General features: G+C 42.0%; 2 protein-coding genes across 12 annotated transcripts in view; both read right to left on the bottom strand.

The window, feature by feature from the left end:
- LOC111951660 (bifunctional heparan sulfate N-deacetylase/N-sulfotransferase 2) overlaps positions 1-13334 on the bottom strand; it is a 161692-nt gene extending 148358 nt beyond the window's left edge. For all 3 annotated transcript variants that reach the window (XM_023969876.2, XM_023969877.2, XM_070434922.1), the window contains exon 1: positions 12864-13334. The gene's annotated coding sequence lies outside the window, so the exon portion shown is untranslated. The remainder of the gene's footprint in view (positions 1-12863) is intronic.
- Positions 13335-15040: 1706 nt separating this feature from the next.
- The window catches only part of zswim8 (zinc finger, SWIM-type containing 8), a 32384-nt gene continuing 25784 nt past the window's right edge, over positions 15041-21640 (bottom strand). For 4 of the 9 annotated variants that reach the window (XM_023970338.2, XM_070434914.1, XM_070434916.1 and 1 more), the window contains 7 exons: positions 21340-21614; positions 20706-21203; positions 19250-19448; positions 18843-19046; positions 18565-18684; positions 18038-18216; positions 15041-16105 (listed from right to left, as the gene is read on the bottom strand). In XM_023970338.2, coding sequence (XP_023826106.1) covers positions 15902-16105; positions 18038-18216; positions 18565-18684; positions 18843-19046; positions 19250-19448; positions 20706-21203; positions 21340-21614 — 1679 coding nt within the window. In that variant the 3' untranslated portion in view covers positions 15041-15901. The remainder of the gene's footprint in view (positions 16106-18037; positions 18217-18564; positions 18685-18842; positions 19047-19249; positions 19449-20705; positions 21204-21339; positions 21615-21640) is intronic. The other 5 variants (XM_070434920.1, XM_070434918.1, XM_023970342.2 and 2 more) reach the window with 3 other exon arrangements.

Below are 21640 nucleotides of genomic sequence, written 5' to 3'. Positions count from 1 at the left end.
TACAGGAAGACAACAAACTAACGCTACTTTCCGAGTCATGCGCCTCTCTCAAAAAGTACACTTCAAGTGACCCACGTTCAAGATGGCTGTACTTCTTCATTACACAAAGGAATAACCTCAACCAATTTCCAAAGACTGGTGACATCCAGTGGAAGAGGTAGGAACTGCAAACAAGTCAATTAGAAATCTAGTATCCCAATGAAAACTCATTGAACAGACAGTGACTTCAAAAAAATTAAATTCTGAATGGTTTGTCCTCGGGGTTTTGCCTGCTACATAAGTTCTGTTATACTCACAGACACGATTCAAACAGTTTTAGAAACTTCAGAGTGTTTTCTATCCAAATCTACTAATAATATGAATATCTTATATTCTGGGGATGAGTAGAAGGAAGTTGATATTGGGTACGCTATTTATCCAAAAGTGAAAATGCTGCCCCCTATCCTAAAGAAGTTAAACGTATCTTATAAAAAACAATCAATCATAATCACTAGTTAACCTCTCTTGGGTACGTGAGACGTTAGCGTCCCACCTCTTCAACAGCCAGTGAAACTGCTGGGCACCAAATTCAAATACAGAAATACTCACTATAAAAATTCAGAAAACAAAACATATTTTACATAGGTTTAAAGATGAACTTCTTGTGAATCCAACCACGGTGTCAGATTTTTAAATGGCTTTACGGCGAAAGCATACCTTACGATTATTTGGAGACATAGCCCAGCAGACAAATCATTACAAACAGTAACCAGCCATGTAGAAGAGTTACACAAGTCAGAAATAGAGATATAATGAATCCCTTACCTTTGATGATCTTCATATGGTTGCACTCAGCAGACATTCATTTACTCAATAAATGTTCCTTTTGTTCGATAAAGTCTCTTTATATCAAAAACCTCCGTTTTGTTTGCGCGTTTTCTTCAGTAATCCACAGGCTCAAACGCAGACAAAAAATCCAAATTGTATCCTAAAGTTCATAGAAACATGTCAAACGATGTTTATATTCAATCCTCAGGTTGTTTTTTAGCCTAAATAATCGATAATATTTCAACCGGACAATAACGTCGTCAATATAAAAGGTTAACAAGAAAGGCACTCTCTCGGTCGTGCGCATGAAAAAGCTCTGTGACACTTTAGGGTCCACTCATTCAGACTGCTCTTACTTCCTCATTTTTCAGAATACAAGCCTGAAACAATTTCTAAAGACTGTTGACATCTAGTGGAAGGCATAGAAACTGCAATTTGAGTCCTAAGTCAATGGATACTGTAATGGCATTGAATAGAAAACTACAAACCAAATAAAAAACTACTTCCTGAATGGATTTTTCTCAGGTTTTCGCCTGCCAAATCAGTTCTGTTATACTCACAGACACTATTGTAACAGTTTTGGAAACTTTAGAGTGTTTCTATCCAAATCTACCAGTTATATGCATATCATATCTTCTGGGCCCGAGAAGCAGGCAGTTTAATTTGGGCATGCATTTCATCCAAAATTCCAAATGCTGCCCCTACCTAGAGAAGTTAACTACACATGGTTGATGATATTACTAGTTTATCTAGCGTGTCCTGCGTTGCATATAATCGTAACGGTGGCAATCTGAAAAAGGACTGTCGTTGTTCCAACGTGTACCTAACCATAAACATCAATGCCTTTCTTAAAATCAATACACAAGTATATATTTTTAAACCTGCATATTTAGTCATTATTGCCTGCTAACATGAATTTTCTTTAACTAGGAAAAATGGTGTCACTTCTCTTGCAACAGAGTCAGGGTATATGCAGCAGTTTGGACCACCTAGCTCATTGCAAACTGTATGGTGAAACTATTTCTTCCTAACAAAGACAGCCAACTTTGCCAAACGGGGGATGATTTAACAAAAGCGCATTTGCGAAAAAAGCACAATCGTTGCACGACTGTACCTAACCATAAACATCAATGCCTTTCTTAAATTCAATACACAGAAGCATATGTTTTTAAACCTGCATATTTAGCTAAAAGAAATCCAGATTAGCAGGCAATATTAACCAGGTGAAATTGTGTCACTTCTCTTGCGTTCATTGCACGCAGTCAGGGTATATGCAACAGTTTGGGCTGCCTAATTTGCCAGAATTTACGTAATTATGACATAACATTGAAGGTTGTGCAATGTAACAGGAATATTTTGACTTATAGATGCCACCCATTAGATAAAATACGGAACGGTTCCGTATTTCACTGAAAGAATAAACGTTTTGTTTTCGAGATGATAGTTTCCGGATTCGACCATATTAATGACCCAAGGCTCGTATTTCTGTGTGTTATTATGTTATAATTCAGTCTATGATTTGATAGAGCAGTCTGACTGAGCGATGGTAGGCAGCAGCAGGCTCGTAAGCATTCATTCAAACAGCACTTTCGTGCGTTTTGCCAGCAGCTCGTCGCTGTGCTTCAAGCATTGCGCTGCTTATGACTTCAAGCCTATCAACTCCTGAGATTAGGCTGGTGTAACCGATGTGAAATGGCTAGCTAGTTAGCGGGGTGCGCGCTAATAGCGTTTCAAATGTTACTCGCTCTGAGATTTGGAGTAGTTGTTCCCCTTGCTCTGCATGGGTAACGCTGCTTCGAGGGTGGCTCTTGTCGATGTGTTCCTGGTTCGAGCCCAGGTAGGAGCGAGGAGAGGGACGGAAGCTATACTGTTACACTGGCAATACTAAAGTGCCTATAAGAACATCCAATAGTCAAAGGTATATGAAATACAAATCGTATAGAGAGAAATTGTCCTATAATAACTACAACCTAAAACTTCTTACCTGGGAATATTGAAGACTCATGTTAAAAGGAACCACCAGCGTTCATATGTTCTCATGTTCTGAGCAAGGAACTTAAACGTTAGCTTTCTTACATGGCACATATTGCACTTTTACTTTCTTCTCCAACACTTTGTTTTTGCATTATTTAAACCAAATTGAACGTTTCATTATTTATTTGAGGCTAAATTGATTTTGATGTATTATATCAAGTTAAACTAAGTGTTCATTCAGTATTGTTGTAATTGTCATTATTACAAATATATATATAAAAAAATATAAAAAAATGTTTGTTTTTAGTTTTAAAATCGTCCGAATAATCGGTACCGGCTTTCTTTGGTCTTCCAATAATCGGTATCGGTGTTGAAAAATCATAATCGGTCGACCTCTAGTCTCAACATCAACAGTGAAGAGGCAACTCCGGGATGCTGGCCTGCTAGACAGAGTTGCAAAGAAAAAGCCATCTCTCAGACCGGCCAAAAAAAGAAAAGATTAATAATGGGAAAAAGAACAGACACTACAGAGGAACTCTGCCTAGAAGGCCAGCATCCCAGAGTCGCCCTATGCCTATAGGTTACGCTTAGAGTAATTTGGCCACTTTAGTTGTGAAACAAAACTTATCAAAACATATAGGCCTATGGGCTAGGCTGCATGATGCATGCGAGACTATGATTTGAAAAAGTCACCAAAAAAAATGCATGCGCCATTTCTTGCCCAATTGGACACGCTGGGCATCATTCACAGGTGATATTCTCACCCATCACACTATTCTTAATTTAAACTTGTCTTTGCATTGCCTAAATAATGTGTGAAATTAGTTTTGATTTAGAATGGGCCATTGTCACTCACCTGTCGGAACAGGGTTCCCGCGGTTCATTTTCAAGGTAGGCTACTCCGATTGCGTCGCTTTACAATGTGCTTAATATCAGGAAAGCTTCAAGGAACACATTTAATTCCATCCATCAACCACCCTTGAGAAGCTGGCTCTTGCTTCACAACAGGTGATACTATTCCACTCAAACTCAATGCGCTCTCATGAAATGTTTGATTTGTAATTGCATTTGCATTGATGTCAGAGTGATTAAGTGGGACAATGGCGTGCTGAGTACCAGCCCATTAGCGATGGCCGTTACTAAGTTTGGCAGGCTACTAATGACCATCAGAGCGCAGTTTTGGAGAAGCGTCAATACCGTGACTGAACGGTTACATGAAATGACAGCCCTACTCATACATTCTTCCCCTGCCTTGACTGTGCGAAACCATTGTGATGAGATAAGGCCAAGCATACCGCTACGCAATGCCCTGCTCCAAAGTAAGTAGGTACCTTTGGGCAGATGAGACCTTTAAAGTTTTAGTCGTGATCGTGTAGGTCACTCTTCTCATTTCAGCCCAGGTTAATAACCTGACCGGCTCATGAATACCATCTGATCGCCATCTGTAAATGCCACAAGGCTGTCCATGTATACTTAAAATGTCCATTTTATTATGAAAGCAAATAAATAATTTTAACATGCTGTTAAAGGCACTGACAATATAACCATGCATATAGCTTAGTAGTGCTGGAGCAGAAAAACAGGCCTCATGGCTCTAGGACCAGGAGCATTACTGTACACTGAACCATTTACTGTTAGGAATGTGTATCTTTCAAAATTATTAGATCCCGTTCGATATGGTTCTTTGGGTCCAATACGGATTCAAATGTTTTGGGGGAGTAAACTTACCGATACCAATATATCTGCAGCGAGTATACTGTTTTACAGCGGGGAAATTTAACTGTAATTTTTCCATACCGAATACTCATAAATTGACATCCAAGAGAGTAATTGTCCAATAACTATGCTTCAAATGATTGCATACATTGTGACAATAATGGCAGCATGAGAATGGCTGCAAGTGTTCAGAAACATGAGATTCCCTTTTTTCATCCTATTTATTGATTATTGGTTGAGTTATTCGGCCGATATCTGCCCGGTGAACCATTATATCGGTCGGGCTCTAGAGTCGATTCGTATCTCGATACATGGGCTCCGGTACAATGTAGTTTTAAATGATTTGGTGCAATTCGATTTAATTAGAGAACAAATTGATGCGATTCAGTGCAATACAATGCACCAGCCTAACATTTCTTTCATAAACACATTCATTTTCCATTCTAAACTCAAATCTGCTGCTGATTGAGTTCATGAGCTAGCCCTCTGAGCTGGCGCTGTCAGAGCTGTATGTCGTGTGTGTAAAATTATTTATGTACTATAATGAACAAAAATAAACATTTTTACTTACAGTTCATATAAGGAAATCATTCTATTGTAAAATGTATTAGGCCCAAATCTACGGATTTCACATGACTGGGCAAGGGTGCAGCCACGTGTAGCCCTGGGAGGGCATAGGCCCACCCAATCAGAATGAGTTTCTCCCCACAAAAAGAGCTTTATTAGACAGAAATACTCTTCAGTTTTGTCAGCTGTCTGGGTGGCTGGTCTCAGATGATCCCGCAGATGAAGAAGCCGGATGTGGAGGTCCTGTGCTGGCGTGGTTACACGTGGTCTGCGGTTGACATTTGTATTTGTTATGGTCAGGTCAGCAGCTACTCTTCCTGGGGTCCATCAAAATTAAGGCAGTTATAAAGTTTAAAAACATTACAATACATTCATAACAGATTTCACAGCATATCATGTGTGTGCCCTCAGCCCTCTACTACCACATATCTATAACACAAAATCCATGTGTACGTGTGTATAGTGCGTATATTTTCATGTGTTTGTATGCATGGGTCTATGTTTGTGTAGCTTCACAGTCCCCGCTGTTCCATATAGTGTATTTGTATCTGTATTTTTTATTAATTTTACTGCTGGCATAAGTTACTTTATGTGCAATAGAGTTCCATGTAGTCATGGCTTATGGTAGAGAAATTAACATTAATTTCTCTGGCAACAGCTCTGAAGGACATTCCTGTAGTCAGCATGCCAATTGCATGTTCCCTCAAAACTTGAGACATCTGTAGCATTGTGTTGTGTGACAAATCTGCACATTTTAGAGTGGCCTTTTGTCCCCAGCACAAGATGCACCTGTGTAATGTGTGCTGTTTAAATCAGCTTCTTGATATGCCCCACTCGTCAGGTGGATGGATTATCTTGGCAAATGAGAAAGGCTCACTAACAGGGGTGTAAACAAATTTATGCATAAATTGAGAGAAATAAGCTTTTTGTGTATGGTGTTGGGTTTATATATTTTTTCAGCACGTAGGCACCTGAGCCGTAAGAGAGACTCGGCATATACCACTCCTATCAGATTGTTATTTTTTTTATAGGGATGACGACAATGTAGCCTGTTTTTGCTCACCCACACTTTGGTTCTGAAATCACCATCACCCACTAATTTATCAATATTTGTTTACAAATTAGCTATGACATAGCCAATGGCTATATAGCACAACTTTGTATTCATGCTACATTTGGATTGGTTTATGGTCCGTGGACCGATGCAGTCATAGCTTAAACATTTGAATCAGGGACCGATGTATATCAGTGAATCGTTACATCCCTAACAGTGATAAAATTACATTTCAGGAAGGAATTGAGGTGATCATGTTTAATATATTTTTTTATATTAAATCGAACACTCTGATGCTTTCCAGCCTTCTGTGTCAGCAGCGAGGAAATGCTGGGGTTTATTCCATAAATAGCATAGGGAAGTTGGGTCAGAGCTGCAAGGGAATGAGCTTGCAAGTTAGGCATTTCACTGCACTTGTGCATGTGACAAAACTTTAATGTAATTAGTCACACCCACTCTTATCCTACATGCTGCTCAGGGGAAGCTAAAGCTGAGAAAGCACCTGGGCCGCCCGCCATTCTTAAAAACGCACACCAAGGACAAAACAATGGGGATTCAAAACGCACTAATGGGCAGTCAAGCTATTAGCGACTTTCTGAAAGTGTATGAGAGGGAGTCGCAATTGAACTGATGGTAAGTCATGCAAGAACACTCGATGCCTTCATGGGTCTTTCCGAGCAGGAGACCTATTTTACTACTGGAGGAATACAGAGGTCCCCAAGACTGAGGCACTGCCGAGGTAACGTGTCCATAAAAACAACCTGCTACTTGTGTGTTTTAATACACACCTCAACAAGAGCCTTAAAATCTCCTGATCCCTCCTTCTCAACCACACTTCAATGACTGGGAGACAGGAATGTAGGATACAGGCCTAGCACATTATAACATAACCTATTTGGAACTAACAGACTCTAAAAAGCTCTCAAAAAACACTAAGTCTCACTTTCAACCACAATTCATACATTTGCAAGGAAAGAAATGATATGTTAAAGAAATTCCAGCCAGTGTGTATCAGATGCAGCTAATTAAGGCCCCACAGTGGAGAGATCCTCCCCCCACCGAGCTCTGACTGCAGCCCAAAGCCCTCTTGGTAGCCCTGATATTTAAACACTGCAGCATCATTCATTCAACCTATTAACCCTGGCTGCTGTGTGATCCCTGCGGCATATTCATCTCACAGTGTATATTATTAATAAACAGAAGCTGTTAAGGTAAGCACATATTGATCCTGGCTGTGATTAAGATAGAGGGGTCAGGGACTGTTCAATCTTGCCTTCTAATGGGGTGACTTCACCGGGCTCCTCCTCCCTGCCCACCCGGGTTTCTCTGATCGGCCATGTTTGAAAAGTGTTTGTTCCCTGACCTGATAAATGTCACAGGGCTGACAGGAGGATGTCTGGAAAAGGACTCTGGTTTTCCCCCCCGACACACACACCATTCTCATTGCACTTCCTCAGTGAGCGGTCAGCGAAATCAAGATGTGCAGCTACTCACTTTACCACCCTTAAAATCAAAGTAATCTAAACTGGGCATGCATCTCTGGCTGACGTCTTCAAGGTCCTTCATGCCACAAACAAGCTTAAGAAATAATATCCCTATGACCTAGAAAATACCAACTTACATTGAGTTTCCAAAACACACACAATGGGGATACTCTTCATTGCACTGCCTAATTCTGAATTACAAAGTCATACATTGGATATTTGCTCAAAATAGATATATAGTATTGACCCATTGAACAACCACCTTGACCCTCTGAAAATGACCAAGTAAGGACAGTACATTTTGGAATTGGTATTGGAATTTCATTTTGCTTCCTATGTTCATAATTTAAAAGCAATTGGAATGGAATTGACCCCAACCCCGGTGACTAATCCTAGTTGTTTCAAGAGAGAAGACTTGTGAAAAGAAATGTCTGCCCAAATTTAAGCCGGACGTTGAGCGCAGCCTCAAGCAGACAAACCATTAGCATTTCCTCCCTCTGAGTTGCTGCGATTGCGTTTAGAAATTCAACCCCTGCCAACATCATTCTCCCATTTTCCAGGGAAGGAACAGGGTTTGATTCAGTGTCCTGAGATCTGCACAAAATCCTGTGTCTCAGAATCTGAACCCTTCAGTTCGTAAATGTCAACGCAACCCTGCATCAATCTCAAGGCCCAATTTCCAAGTAGGCTGGTATAAATGTTATTAATGTACTTTAATTCCATCGTAACCACCACAAATCATGAAGTCAGCAGAGAACCTCACAGGGTTGAATGAGGCAATTAAATGCCAGCTCCACATCATTTCTTGTGGCTTATGCCTTTACTCTAGGGAACAATTGCCGAATGACAAAGTATAAATATAAAATTCCAGCAAGAAGCATAAACATCAGGTACACTTCACTTGTTGGACTAAAACTCCAGCAGAGGAAGAAATGTCTGCGCTCAAACTTATTTATGTGAAACTATTTAAATTAGGCAGCAAATAGAATACAATCTAAATCAGGGATGGGCAACTGGTGACCCGTGGCCACCCTTTTGAAGGTCCTCGGATAAGCCCACCCCCACAAAAAAGGAACTCATTTGGGGTCTCAACTCACTTTTTCGAGTTAGAAAGCACAACTTGCAATTTCGATATTTCGTTGCACATCAGCAGTTTTTCCTCTTGTTAAGTCAGTCAATTAGACATTTACATTACATTTAAGTCATTTAGCAGACGCTCTTATCCAGAGCGACTTACAAATTGGAAAGTTCATACATATTCATCCTGGTCCCCCCGTGGGGAATGAACCCACAACCCTGGCGTTGCAAGCGCCATGCTCTACCAACTGAGCCACACGGGACCGTGTGGCGGTCCCATGTCCACTAAAATGTTTTAGATTACTAATTTAACTGGCGGCTAAACTATCTAAACTTGTTATCATGGTCAAATTACCGATCGGGGGGGCCCCCAATGATTGTGTTAGTCTCCATCAGATATATTAAAACCTGCAAACATTTCTCTCCACCCCATGGAAAAATCTGTAGAATTTCTGAAAACATGCTTTAAAACTAACACATTTTCTCTACACCCAATGCCAAAATGTGTATAATCGCACAAAATTAATAAATAAGTAGGGCAGCTTCTCATGATCAGTTCAGAATTATTTTCAGGTGGTCCCCACCCCCATCAAAGTTGCCCATCCCTGATCTAAACGCTTGCTGATTCCAGCAAAGCAACCATAATATTCTATAAAATGGGTCAAAAATGCAAAAAAAAAAATCAACAACACTAGTTTTGCATAATCCATTTGATACTTGTGCTGTGTGAGATGGGGTTTGTCCAGTGCCACATTAAAAAGGGAAAGCTAGACCTGTTCCACTTTCAAAGGCCTAGTTTAATACCCTTCATGCAGAAACCCAGAACCACCCCCAGGTCTTAGTCTTAATTATAAAGTGGTTCTTAGTAGGGTTGGGCAATATTTGGGGAGACCCCTTCTACGATATGCAACTCCAAATATCACCATATCCAATATAATCATTTTGAGCCATTAATGTTTAAATAATGCCAGACTGCAATGATTTGTAAAGTTCAAATAGAGTATGATCTTGCACATCATGACAGATCAATGTCAAATATTATGATATGTTCGATTGAATCATACATCGGCCCAGCCCTGGTTCTCAGACATCAGTAATATGATCAGAGGACAGCAGTTGGCTTGAGCCCACAGCTCAACACTAATTGGGCGTTCCACTCAGGAATAAAATGAAACCAGTTGAAGGGGCTCATGAAACAAGGACTCAGCTTATTGTACCAGTCTTTCAAAATACAGCTTTTAAAAAGACTTCATTTGAGGTGCAAAATTTAGATGCGTGTGATAGTGAATGTAGGCTACTTTTGCATTGTGAAAGTGCACTTTGGGAAAAGATATTCATTCACTAGCATTTAGGGATGTTACTGGTGAAATTTTAATCTGTTAGCCGCTGAAAATATACTTTACAAAATTAGGGCAATATGTCAAATGTTGGTCCCAAGGTAAATTTTCCATATGCACAAAGAGCCCTTATATTTTGTGCACACTTTTGTATTATATCCCTGTTAATGAGGATTTCTCCTTTGCCAGGAAAATCCATGCACCTGACAGGTGTGGCATATCAAGAAGCTGATTAAACAGCATGATCATTACACAGGTACACCTTGTGCTGGGGACAAAAGGTCACTAAAATTAGCAGTTGTCACAACACAATGCCACAGATGTCTCAAGATGAGGGAGCATGCAATTGATATGCCGACTGCAGAAATGTCCACCAGACATTCATTTCTAATGTTAAATTCTCTACCATAAGCCACCTCCAACAATGTTTTAGAGAATTTGGAAGTACATCCAACCAGCCTTACAACCGCAGACCACGTGTAACCACACCAGCCCAGGACCTCCACATCCGGTTTCTTCACCTGCGGGATCGTCTGAGACCAGCCACCCGGACAGCTGATGAAACTGAGAAGTATGTGTCTGTAATAAAACCATTGTGTGTGGAAAAACATATTCTGATTGGCTAGGCCTGGCTCCCAAGTGAGTGGGCCTATCGCTGCAGCCCCTGCCCAGTCATGTGAAATCCATAGATTTGGATAGATTTTATTTCCTTATGAACTTTAACTCAGTTAAAAATATATATTTAAAAAAAAATCTGAGCCATTTTTATTTCCCCAATCTCACCTCGTAAAGCGCGCCTCCCATTCGGATGTATAGGCTATAGCCTGCCTACCGTTGACTATCAACACATCACCCACCACTTTGCAATGTGAGCTTGAAGCAGTACAATTGCTTGAAACCTGAATGTTTTAATTTACTTCAAATAATGAGGCATGTTTAACCTTGCTTCAAAGTAGCTATGCGAAAAACCACCCATAGAAACGTGAAGGCAAGTATTTTAACAAAGACTTAGGCATGCCATTAACCAGCATTTATCTCCTGTTCTATTGGTTTTCATATAAACTTTTGTTGTCGAGAAGCCACAGGGACAATCCTAGTCATATTAGCAAACCCATCATAGTAGTTTCTATTAGATTCCCACTCTTTCTAAATCTCTCACATATGGAACTGCTCGCATTAGGTGCACAGTTTAGAACTGTTTTCAATTAATTGCATTTGGATAAATGTTTGAAAATTACGTTTTACTAGTTGCTTCATTACAAGAGTTACATGTTCAATAATAGGCTATAGCCTTTTGACTAAGATAATAGGCTTGCTATTGTTGCATGTTTCCATTAAGCTGTTTATTAAAAATGTCCGGTCCTTTTATGCATGCATGGTATCAGAGGATGAGGCGAAGCGAGAGGTTTCAGTCTCGCCAAAATCAGTCCAAAACGTTGACGGACTTATTTTGGGCCTACGCTTGTCGCCTGCCTTCACGCCTTGGGACGACTCCCATTGTTAGGGTGGAAACATAAGCGTCTATTAATTATATACAGATATCTGATAGTACTTTGTTGGTAGCGTCATTTCACTGTTTGAAATTTGTTTTTTTTACCGTTTGTTGACCGCTTAATGAGGGTCAGTTAGTCAGCAGCAAAATTGATCGAAATTTTCACCCCTACTAGCATTACATTACTTATCAGGACATATTCCAAACAATGGTTTCGAGCCTATCAAGTTAACACTGCTTATCAGAGCAAACACAACTTTACACCATTGTTGCTGTGGCTCTTTCTGCCACGGTATCCACATCTAAACCAATCAATGGCGGCCACTTCAATCTACTAACTTTCATTCAATAACCAAAGATCACGTGGTTCCTTGTGCAATTAATTATTTGCCCCTCTCCTGGCAAAACCTCTTCCACAATGTCAAAATATCTGGAACACCGTGCAATGATTTGGCTAGTTGAGTGTTAACATGGTGTAAGTATGGCTAACCAAACCTTTCCATATTATCTGATACCTAAGGAGCCATTTTATTCTCGTTTATTAATGTCAAATGTTAACCAACACTGAATCGGCAAATCAGATTAACCAAAACAGCAAGCTGACGTAGGAACACTAAACAAGAAATCCATTTACCTTCGACCAGTGCATGAAACACCAGGTCAGGAGACATGTACTGTACGCATTAGTTAACACTATAAAAAAAAGCATCTCATGATGCATAGCTATAAGGTAACAGTGCAAAGGTCATGACAAGTTAACGTTTGTTAACGCGTTAGACAGAACAATGAGCCAGATCTCGCGCCAGATAAACCAAAAAACGCGTGAATGTATAAAAAAATAAAACCTTTCAAATGTATTTAAATAAGAGATTAGAATTGGATACAACAACAATTTGTCATACATTCGTCAAACTATAGATAACTACTGTTACATTACATAACGATAATAGCTACTAATGTTAGCTAGATTACTGGTTATGGAAAAACTTTTGCATGCAACACAGTCCGCCATACGATTCACCACTAACTAGCTAGCCGCTTAATAGAAGCTAAGCAAAGAATTACAGCATCTCTTTAGACCGACTAGAACCAACAAACACATGCTGCTGGAATTGAACAAATTGTATGTTTTCTTCATAGTTAAAACGTTACTACCGACACGAATACAGATGTCCACGTCGTTCGCATAAAATTCAAACAAAATCAACAGGAAAATCCACAGTCCCAACTGGCACTGACATATAGGTAACGTTAGCTAGCGAGGTTAGCCTACCGGCTAACTAGTGTTGCAAACATTCAATGGGCTTCAAGTTAGAGGACAGGCAAATATTCAAAGTAAATGTTTTTTCACTTACCAACGTACGTCTTTGGAAGACAGCTATCCACACGAAATGCACAATGACAGAAAATATGCAAATGCTTAAGTTTCAAGTCTAGTTGACAGCATCGCTCGTGAATCCGCCATCTTCATTCAGCAATCGATGTATTCTGCCGAAACTCCGGAATGAACCATACACAGCGAACCGAAGGGAGATTTGGTAACAGTGGACATCCAAACGATAATCTGGGGAAATTACTCTGATCGCAGGAAAATCATTGAAATGACCCAATTTCAAACATAATTATGTTGGTATTCTTAAGATTATAATGCTTGGTTTTTAACCCCCATAACACATATGTTTGATGATACCCTTGTCCCGACAGAGAACACCCCTGAGCCTCTTACAGGTTTACCTTCACAGGTGGGGCTATATATACACACAATGAACAAAACTATAAACGCAACATGTAAAGTGTTGGTTTCATGAGCTGAAATACAAGACACCAGGAATTTTCCATATGCACAAAAAAACTTTTTTCAAATTGTGTGCACACATTTGTTTACATCCCTGTCAGTGAGCATTTTTTTACTTTGCCAAAATAATCCATCCACCTGACAGGTGTGGCATATCAAGAAGCTGATTAAACAGCATGATCATTATACAGGTTCACCTTGTGCTGGGTACAATAAAAGGCCACTAAAATATGCAGTTTTGTCACATTGCCACAGATGTCTCAAATTGAAGAAGTGTGCAATTGGCATGCTGACTGCAGCAATGTCAACCAGTGTTGTTGCCAAGTAATTGAATGTTAATTTCTCTACCATAAGCCACCTCCAACGTTGTTTTTAGAGAATTTGCCAGTACGTCCAACCACAGACCAAGTGTAACAATGCTAGCCCAGGACCTCCACATCAGGTTTCTTCACCTGCAGGATCGTCTGAAACCACCTGGTCAGCTGATGAAACAGGAGTATTTCTGTCTGTAATAAAACCCTTTTGTTGATAAACTAATTCTGATTGGCTGGGCCTAGCTCTCAAGCTGCACCCTTGCCCAGTCACGTGAAATCCATAGATTAGGGCCTGATTGATTGATTTCCTTCTATGAACTGTAACTCAGACAGATCTTTGAAATTGTTGCATTGATATTTTTGTTTAGTATTTGATAAGCTGCACATTATACAATTCTGTAATTAATACGAGACCATAACATACATTTTTCTCCAACGCAGAGTACTGAGCCATGCTACTCCTTTTACTTGGGTCACTAGAGGACAAAAATCTTGATAAAATGCTAACTTTGGTGTATGAGCAGGTAGCAAGTGTAGCAATTGTAAAACATTGCAAATGTGTCTTCCTATGTAAACTGCATTGTCTTATGAACCACCATTTGGGAACCATTCCATGAAAGCCACTTTGAACGAAATTTTGGGAATTAAAGATTAACTATAAATGTCGAAATGAACTCAGATTAATTAGCCAGACTACTGGAACTCGATCATAAATTACCCTATGGTTCCCTCTCCTGGTCATACTGTGACAGACCAAAGAATGAATTTTATGTCATACGTTTTCATTTTGCCAGTCAAATCCATTGGAGTTTGTGGTCAGAGGATTTAAAATAAGTAGACTATTTCTGATTTACATTAATAGGTGGTTCAAGTGTCAATTTTTGTACTCACTTGCACTTTCGACCCACGTAAAATAAAATTACAGCAAATTAGTGTTTTGAATTACCTTTATTAAGTAAACTCTACATTTCAGTATTGCTTTATCCGGGTTTTTTTTATTATTCTAAATTACAACCTCTTGCAATCAGCAAAATGTTAATTTTTTTTTTCAATCAAGCTACACTTCGAGGAATACAAAAATATCACAGTACATTTTCTACTAAGTCACCCTTCACCCCGTGAGCTCCAGAGCAAGGTTGGAGGTGTGGATTTGGAACACAGGGATCTGGCAACGCCGCCTATAAAACATCAATGGACATGAATTCCAAAGTAACAGCTGATGGATGTATCCTGGAACCCCAGTCTGCATATAAGCCTTTATGAGCATAGCACTTTTATGATTCTACATGTGCAGGGCATATGTAAATGTCATGTCCACTCATCCTTTATGTGATCCTGATATTTGATTGGATGATTGTACTTGAGATTCTCAGGGGCCGTACACTTGCACTCTTGAACCACTACAAAAGGGCCAATGATGAGCTTGGTCCAGCCAGACTCCTGTGTTTTCAGACCCAAAACCTCATACCGCTAAATTGGAAAAGGTAACCCACACAAAACTCATGTTAACACTCGCTCATTCTCAAAGTCCTCTCTGCATACACGTTATTCTATACAAAATATCAAAAACAAAAGATTAAACAAAACACTAAAAAGAATCCTCACCCGTACTCAGATAATTTTCGTATTACATTTCTTTTTTCAATTATTTCAACAAACTGTTTTTTGTCTTGCTTTTTTCTTTCTTGTTTAAACACTGTCAGAAAACCTAAAATTCAGATCCGTAGTGACTGGTGGAGGCTCACTCCCCCAGGACAGAGGAATGTTGCAGTATGAATCTGATTTGCTCAGTGGTTTCAATAAAAGAACCAACTAACATCAACAACAAAATAAATGACAACTTATACACCCCAAGCAACCATAAAGCATCCTTCGTGACAGCTTCTGGTAGGAAAGTTGGGAGGATGAACATGAGTTGGGAATATACGTTACAGGAAGCTACAAAGAGACATGAACAATGATAAATGGGAACTGCAATTCAGTCACAAACAGATATAGAAAACTACATAAACTGATCTCCATTCAGCTTACCTCAAACTGTGTCTCACACACCTATGACATCTAAAAGGAAATGGGGGTTGATTGTGCTGCCTGTGTGCTGTGTAGGGTGTGTACGTCAGTGTACACAAGGAGATGGGTGACGTCAGGTGAGCGAGAGGCCAGAGAGGCGAATGGAGAGCGTTCGATGCAGGGCTAAGGGTCGATGGAAAGAGACAGAGATCGACAGGGCTGTGGGTTTGTGGGGTGGGAGCGTCGTTCCTCTCCCACTCCACTGCCCTCATAGTCATGGGGAGAAGGTGGCCATCTCCAGAGAGATGCGCTGCCACAGCTCCTTGGTCTGCTTGCCCCTCTTCAGGTTCTGCAGCACGTCGTTGAACTGCATCATGCCCACAGGGGTCAGGCAGAAGGCCCCGCGGGCGCTGCGGATGATGTTGACAAAGTCGTCGTAGTCGGCCGGGGTCAGGTGGATCAGCCGGTGGTGGATGTACTGCAGTGGGAATGGAGAGGGGGACAGAGGATCAGATGGACTGTAAGTCAAACAGGGCACCAAAGGGTCATCTACTTTACTACTTATGTCAAAGTTAGGCACAGAGATAGGGCACCCAGGGGTCATCTCTTTACCCAAATTCAAAACCAACGCCTACCCACAATGAATGGAGAAAATTGGTCTGATACAAGTATGGTAATAGCTCCACTTTGTTCTCTGAGACTCTGGGGAATCTTCGCCACATTGTGAATATCAATCCATTCAGATCTACACAACTATATAGGGGCTAGGGGGGTAGATATGGATCGGACAACAGTGTTCGGTAGGATACAGATATCCTTATGTGGTCCACTATCTTAATAGTATACCTTGATACGGACACCTTTAACTAGGTGGTTTAAATTATATTTCTGCTTCTGGACAATGTATTTCATACTGAGACGCGCTAGCATGCAGAGTTTAAATGGGTTAATTTAATCACATCCCTCCATCTCAGGGTTAGCCCTTTGTTAGGGCATTGATGAAGTGATGAAAATTCAGTCTTCACTCCCAGCTTTGAGCAGGTGCTTCATTTTTTACCTCTCAGGACAGATTCTGCATCATAATGAGGTTAAATTGCTAAATTATTAATGGGAAACAGAGCAGTTCAGTTTGCTCACATTGGTGCTGTTTAATGAAGTATGACTCAAAAGGGTAGACACTAACCTCTGGTACTGCTGCAATTTCAGACAGTAATTTCAATATAAGAACCACAAAAGTTACTCTTTTGACCTCATTTACCCGAGTTTAATATGAACAGGATGTGTTCTAAGGGGGAGTGAAGAACCAATTCCAGAGAAAGACATCACAAGACATCCATAACGACACCCAGCATATGGAATTCCTTCCCTTTCAGTAACTGAGGAAATGATTCATTGTCAGTCATGGTACATTTCCTCTTGAGTACAACCCCCAGATACCTCATCTCATTAACTGCCTGATGAGAAAGAGTGGAGAGCCTGTGTCACGCTGATATTGTCAGCGGACATCAACAAATGTGCCAGCACACACACTTGTGCGAGTGTGTGTAGAAATAACACATCATTCAGATAAGAGAAAGTCAGCTTACACTGGGGCAAATTGTAAAGTGTAACACACACCTCTTCCTAAGTGAGAATTTGAACATTCACCTTTAAAGCCCACACAGCGGTTTTATCTAGCCTCGTTTAAAGTAGAAAGACAGTGACTCAAACCACAGCAAGGAAGCAAGGAATTCAGTGTTCACGTGCATGTGCATGTGAGCAAGTACAGAATCTCCAGGGGGCAACATGCCTTTCAGCTTTGCAACTGTCACAGCCGGTTAGCCGCTTCCCCATCAGAGCAGGCTATCCAGTGGATGCACTCATGAGTCTCCCTTCTCCACGGTGTGTAGCACTCGGACTTCATCAACTATTTATGTAAGCTGTGAGAAACGCTCACTCTCGTTCTCCTCCCCAAGATAATACTCCCTCTGCCCTGCCAATACACAGAATACACCCACTCTGATCAGTTTCTAACCTAGTATCCGGATATAAAAATGTGGTTGTTTTGTACACTTTTATCCAAGGGGACAGTCAACGTGTACGCTCAGGATATGAGGTCCATGGTGTTTACCAAACAGCTTCGTGGCTAGTGAAGAGCTGGTGTATTTGTATGTACTGGTGAGATGTGAGCCCCTTAGCTGTTTACAGATCTGAAATAACTTGATCGGTGTGGGCAATATGGCAAAAATATCCCCTAAGTCTTGGAAGACTAGGTGAAGCCATCACCATTCACCACATAGCTTATACATACCTGACCAAGTGGCTAGGGGTTGTTTGCGGCCTGGGCTCTGGTGTTACCTGTCAATAGGCCTGTTGAAGGGGCTAAGGGAAGGATCTAGGGGGTAGTTTGCAGCCTGGAACCTGGTGTTACCTGTAGGTAGGCCTGCTGGCAGCGCTGCACCAGTTGGTGGAAGGCAGGCGTGCGGAGATGGGCATGGATGTGGGCGGGGTTCAGTCTCTGGAGAGCCTCCATGATGATCTCCTGAAGAACGAAGGGGCTGAGCACGCCCTTAGCCGCACCCACACAGAACTGGTACACGTAGTTCACGCCTGGAGAGGATGGGAGAACCGGGAGCATTTAGTATTTACTGACAGTTAACATAAGTCTATGGCTAACATATGTTCTACTTTGAATTCTGGCAGAGTGCCCTGTCATTTCAGTAAAATCCTCTCAACATACACAGAAAATGCAGTGCTCTGATATCGATATTTCTGTTTATGTGTCTTACTTAGCATTCAACTGTAGTCCTCACCTTCGTAAACCACCAGATACTGTTATGCTGGTTTATCAATAATTCAAATCTATAATTCCCAAAACACCGTAATAGATCAAACAACCACTAGAATCAAAGATGCCTGCAGAATGCCCTCTTCACCCCTGTCTCTGCCCTTGCTCACCTAGCCGTGCAGCCAGGCCCAGGAGCCACTTGACGTCCTCTGTGTATGGGGGGCTGCGGGAGAAGTTATTGGGGTGGTCGTTGTGAGCCCTCCTGCCAAGCATCTCCAAAGCTAGCATGCCTATCAAAGAGTCAGGGTCAAATATCACAGTTATCAACACCATCAATTAGTTTGAATCAAAAGCTTAACCATAGCAAATGATTGAACTGATATTCCCAGTGCATATACCATCTAGAGATGCTTATCATAGACACTTAAAAAGATTGGTTGTTCCTCACCAACTCTGTATGCTGAGTGCAGGTAGTGAAGGCCCTGCTGGCTGATTGGCTGGCTATGCTGCTCGTCTTCAGACGGGAAGGGGGCGCTGACCAATGAGACAGGCTGAGAAGACATTCCAGGAAGAGATGACCCCTGAATGGCCTGGATTGTGGCACCTGAATGGACGCCACCTACTGGATAGAAAGGGGAAAAAGATGCGGCTCCTGAGAGTGCCATAGAGATTCCATTATAAAACATCCAAGTTCAAACATTTTTTTTTACTTTTTTTTTTACAACCTCTGCTATCAAATGTGAACCATCAACTACACCCACTTACATGGGTTAAATAGATTATTATTTTACATCTATAGACATACAAGGGACAAAGGCGTGCATGCACACACCCACAGCAGTGGTCTCTGCTCACCTGCTACAGTGGTGCTAAGAGGCAGGCCGGTCTCGGTGTGATAGGGGTGGACGGCGATCTGGGTCATGGACGGCACGGGAACACCGGGGAAGGTGACTGCTGTCGCTGCCATGGGCGGATGGGGGCCGGTGGCCACTGAGAACGGGTACTGGGCACCGATAAAGGCCGGGTGCATTCCCTGAGAGGGCACACAGACACACTTAAAATTAGTTAGATGCTATTCTCTGTTGCAGTCCTGGGCCACTATCTTACGCCAGATAGTGCGACATTCGTCTGCACTGAGGGACGAGCAACACGTTGGAGTGACGAAAGACAATGGTCATGGGCTTAAAGGCACAGTGCAGTCAAAAATGTGATTTCCTATGTTTTATATACATTTTCACACTAGGAAGTTGGAATAGTACTATGAAATTGGTGATAATTCCTGTAAGAGCTGTTTGAAAAGACTGCCTTAAATTTCAGCCTGTTGTGGTGGCATGGAGTTTTGCCTGGTGACAATATTAAAGAGAGTTCCAAACCTTTATTCCAATAACAGCTAGTTTTCCGTGTTCCCCTCCCCACTCAGACCACTCCCAAACAGCCCTAGCAAAATTATTGCTTGAGAAATTGCTATTTTTGAAGTCAAACACTATGGGTACACCGGTGCATACTGATCACTTGGCAGTGGTCCAGTTGTCTAGTTGAGTCGCCTTGAAACTCAGTGTCAATGTTGTCTGTACATCTTTCTGTCCCCCATTGATCTAATTTTTGTACTGTAAAAAACTGTCACAAGCTTTAAATGAAACCAAAAAGTTAATAAAATACAATATACAGAAACAGGTGTATGAAATCAAAGTTGTAATAAAAAATAACAATAATAACAGTCTCTACCATCTGATATGCTCTGTGATGTTCTAGGGACTGAGAGAAGGCTTGCATCTAGTGTGAAGCAAAGTTGGGGGTGTATAGGGATACATTATGTCTTCAAAGTAGATGGAAGCTACAGTGTTTCACTGGAAGCCATAGTAATGATTTTCAACCAGCCTATTTCTGAGTTTATTTGTGATAGTAAGTACCGAGTGTTGCAGCGGTCTCAGGCACTGCATCTCAGTGCTAGAGGCATCACTCCAGACCCTGGTTCGATGCCGGGCTGTATCACAACCGGCCGTGATCGGGAGTCCCATAGAGTGGCGCACAATTGTCCCAGCATCGTCCGGGTTAGGGGAGGGTTTGGCCGGCATTGTAAATTAAGAATTTGTTCTTAACTGACTTGCCTAGTTAAATATTTTTGTTGTTGTTGTTAAAACCCAGTAATGATTCAATTAGACTCTAATTGTCTTCTCCATGTCCATCTCTTATCAAATTCATCTCCCCCACTATCTCTCCCTCAGCCCATCTTATCAGTATCTCCTTGTCTCCGTCAGTCTCCCTCCCTCCACTCCCTCCCCTCCATGAGGACTCCAGACAGTCCTCTTACCTGTGGGTAGGCACCCCCTGACACAGGGAATACAGTGGGCCGGGGGACGTGCTGCAGTGGGTGCCCCAGGTACTGGGGGGTGCAGACTGTGGGTAGGTGGGCCTGGATGGTGGTGTAGGGGTGCAGGCCCTGGGTGTGGGGGTGGGCCATGGCCGAGCCGGGAAGGGCGTGTGATTGGTAGATGGTGGAGCCCACAGAGATGACGGGCACCACAGCCGCTGCTGTCACTGAGGCCGTCACCGTAGCGACGCCGGAGGAATCCATGTTGCCAATGTTGTCCATTACACCGTGGCCCGTCTCTGGGGGCCTCCTTCCAGCTCCACCGTTGGCCCCACAGCGTCCCGGGCCTTCACGCTGGGCCCCTGACCCCCCTCCTACTGTCTGCTCATAGAGCCAGTACCACTGGTGGGCCACCTCAAACAGAACCTCAGGGTACACACCGCCCCCCTTGGCTGCCTCCTCTACAGCCATACAGGCTTTCTCTAGCATCACRTTGTCCTGCAGGGAGAGAGGAGGGGAGGGGGTGACGAGAGAGGGAGAAGAAATTATGAGATTAAGAAAAAGAAAGAAAAAAATAGAATTTTCAGGACAAAATGGATAAAAGGGTAAAAGAATAAAAGGATGCCCAGCCTACATGAGTAGTCCGATGTGTCTTCTGCAGAACTGAAGAGTACCGGACATGTACCTGTTCCTTGCACTGCACCAGGGCCCTCTGGATCTCATTGGGGTTGAGGGCGTGTGCATGGGGCAGGCAGCTTAGGGCCAGCTCAGCCGCAGCGCGAACCATGTTAGGATCCCGCGCCCGTGATGCTCTGTCGGCCAGTGATGCCACCTCGGGAGGGGTGAGGTGCCCGTCCCAGCATTCCACCAGGATGTTGAGGGCAGCACTGCCGATCTCCATGGCCTGGCCTGGAGGGGAAGAGGGAGAGACATTC

The sequence above is a fragment of the Salvelinus sp. IW2-2015 genome, linkage group LG25 (assembly GCF_002910315.2).
Source record: "Salvelinus sp. IW2-2015 linkage group LG25, ASM291031v2, whole genome shotgun sequence".
NCBI lineage: Eukaryota > Metazoa > Chordata > Actinopteri > Salmoniformes > Salmonidae > Salvelinus > Salvelinus sp. IW2-2015.
Note: the sequence above shows the minus strand (reverse complement) of the source record. Positions and strands in the feature narration are given on the sequence as shown.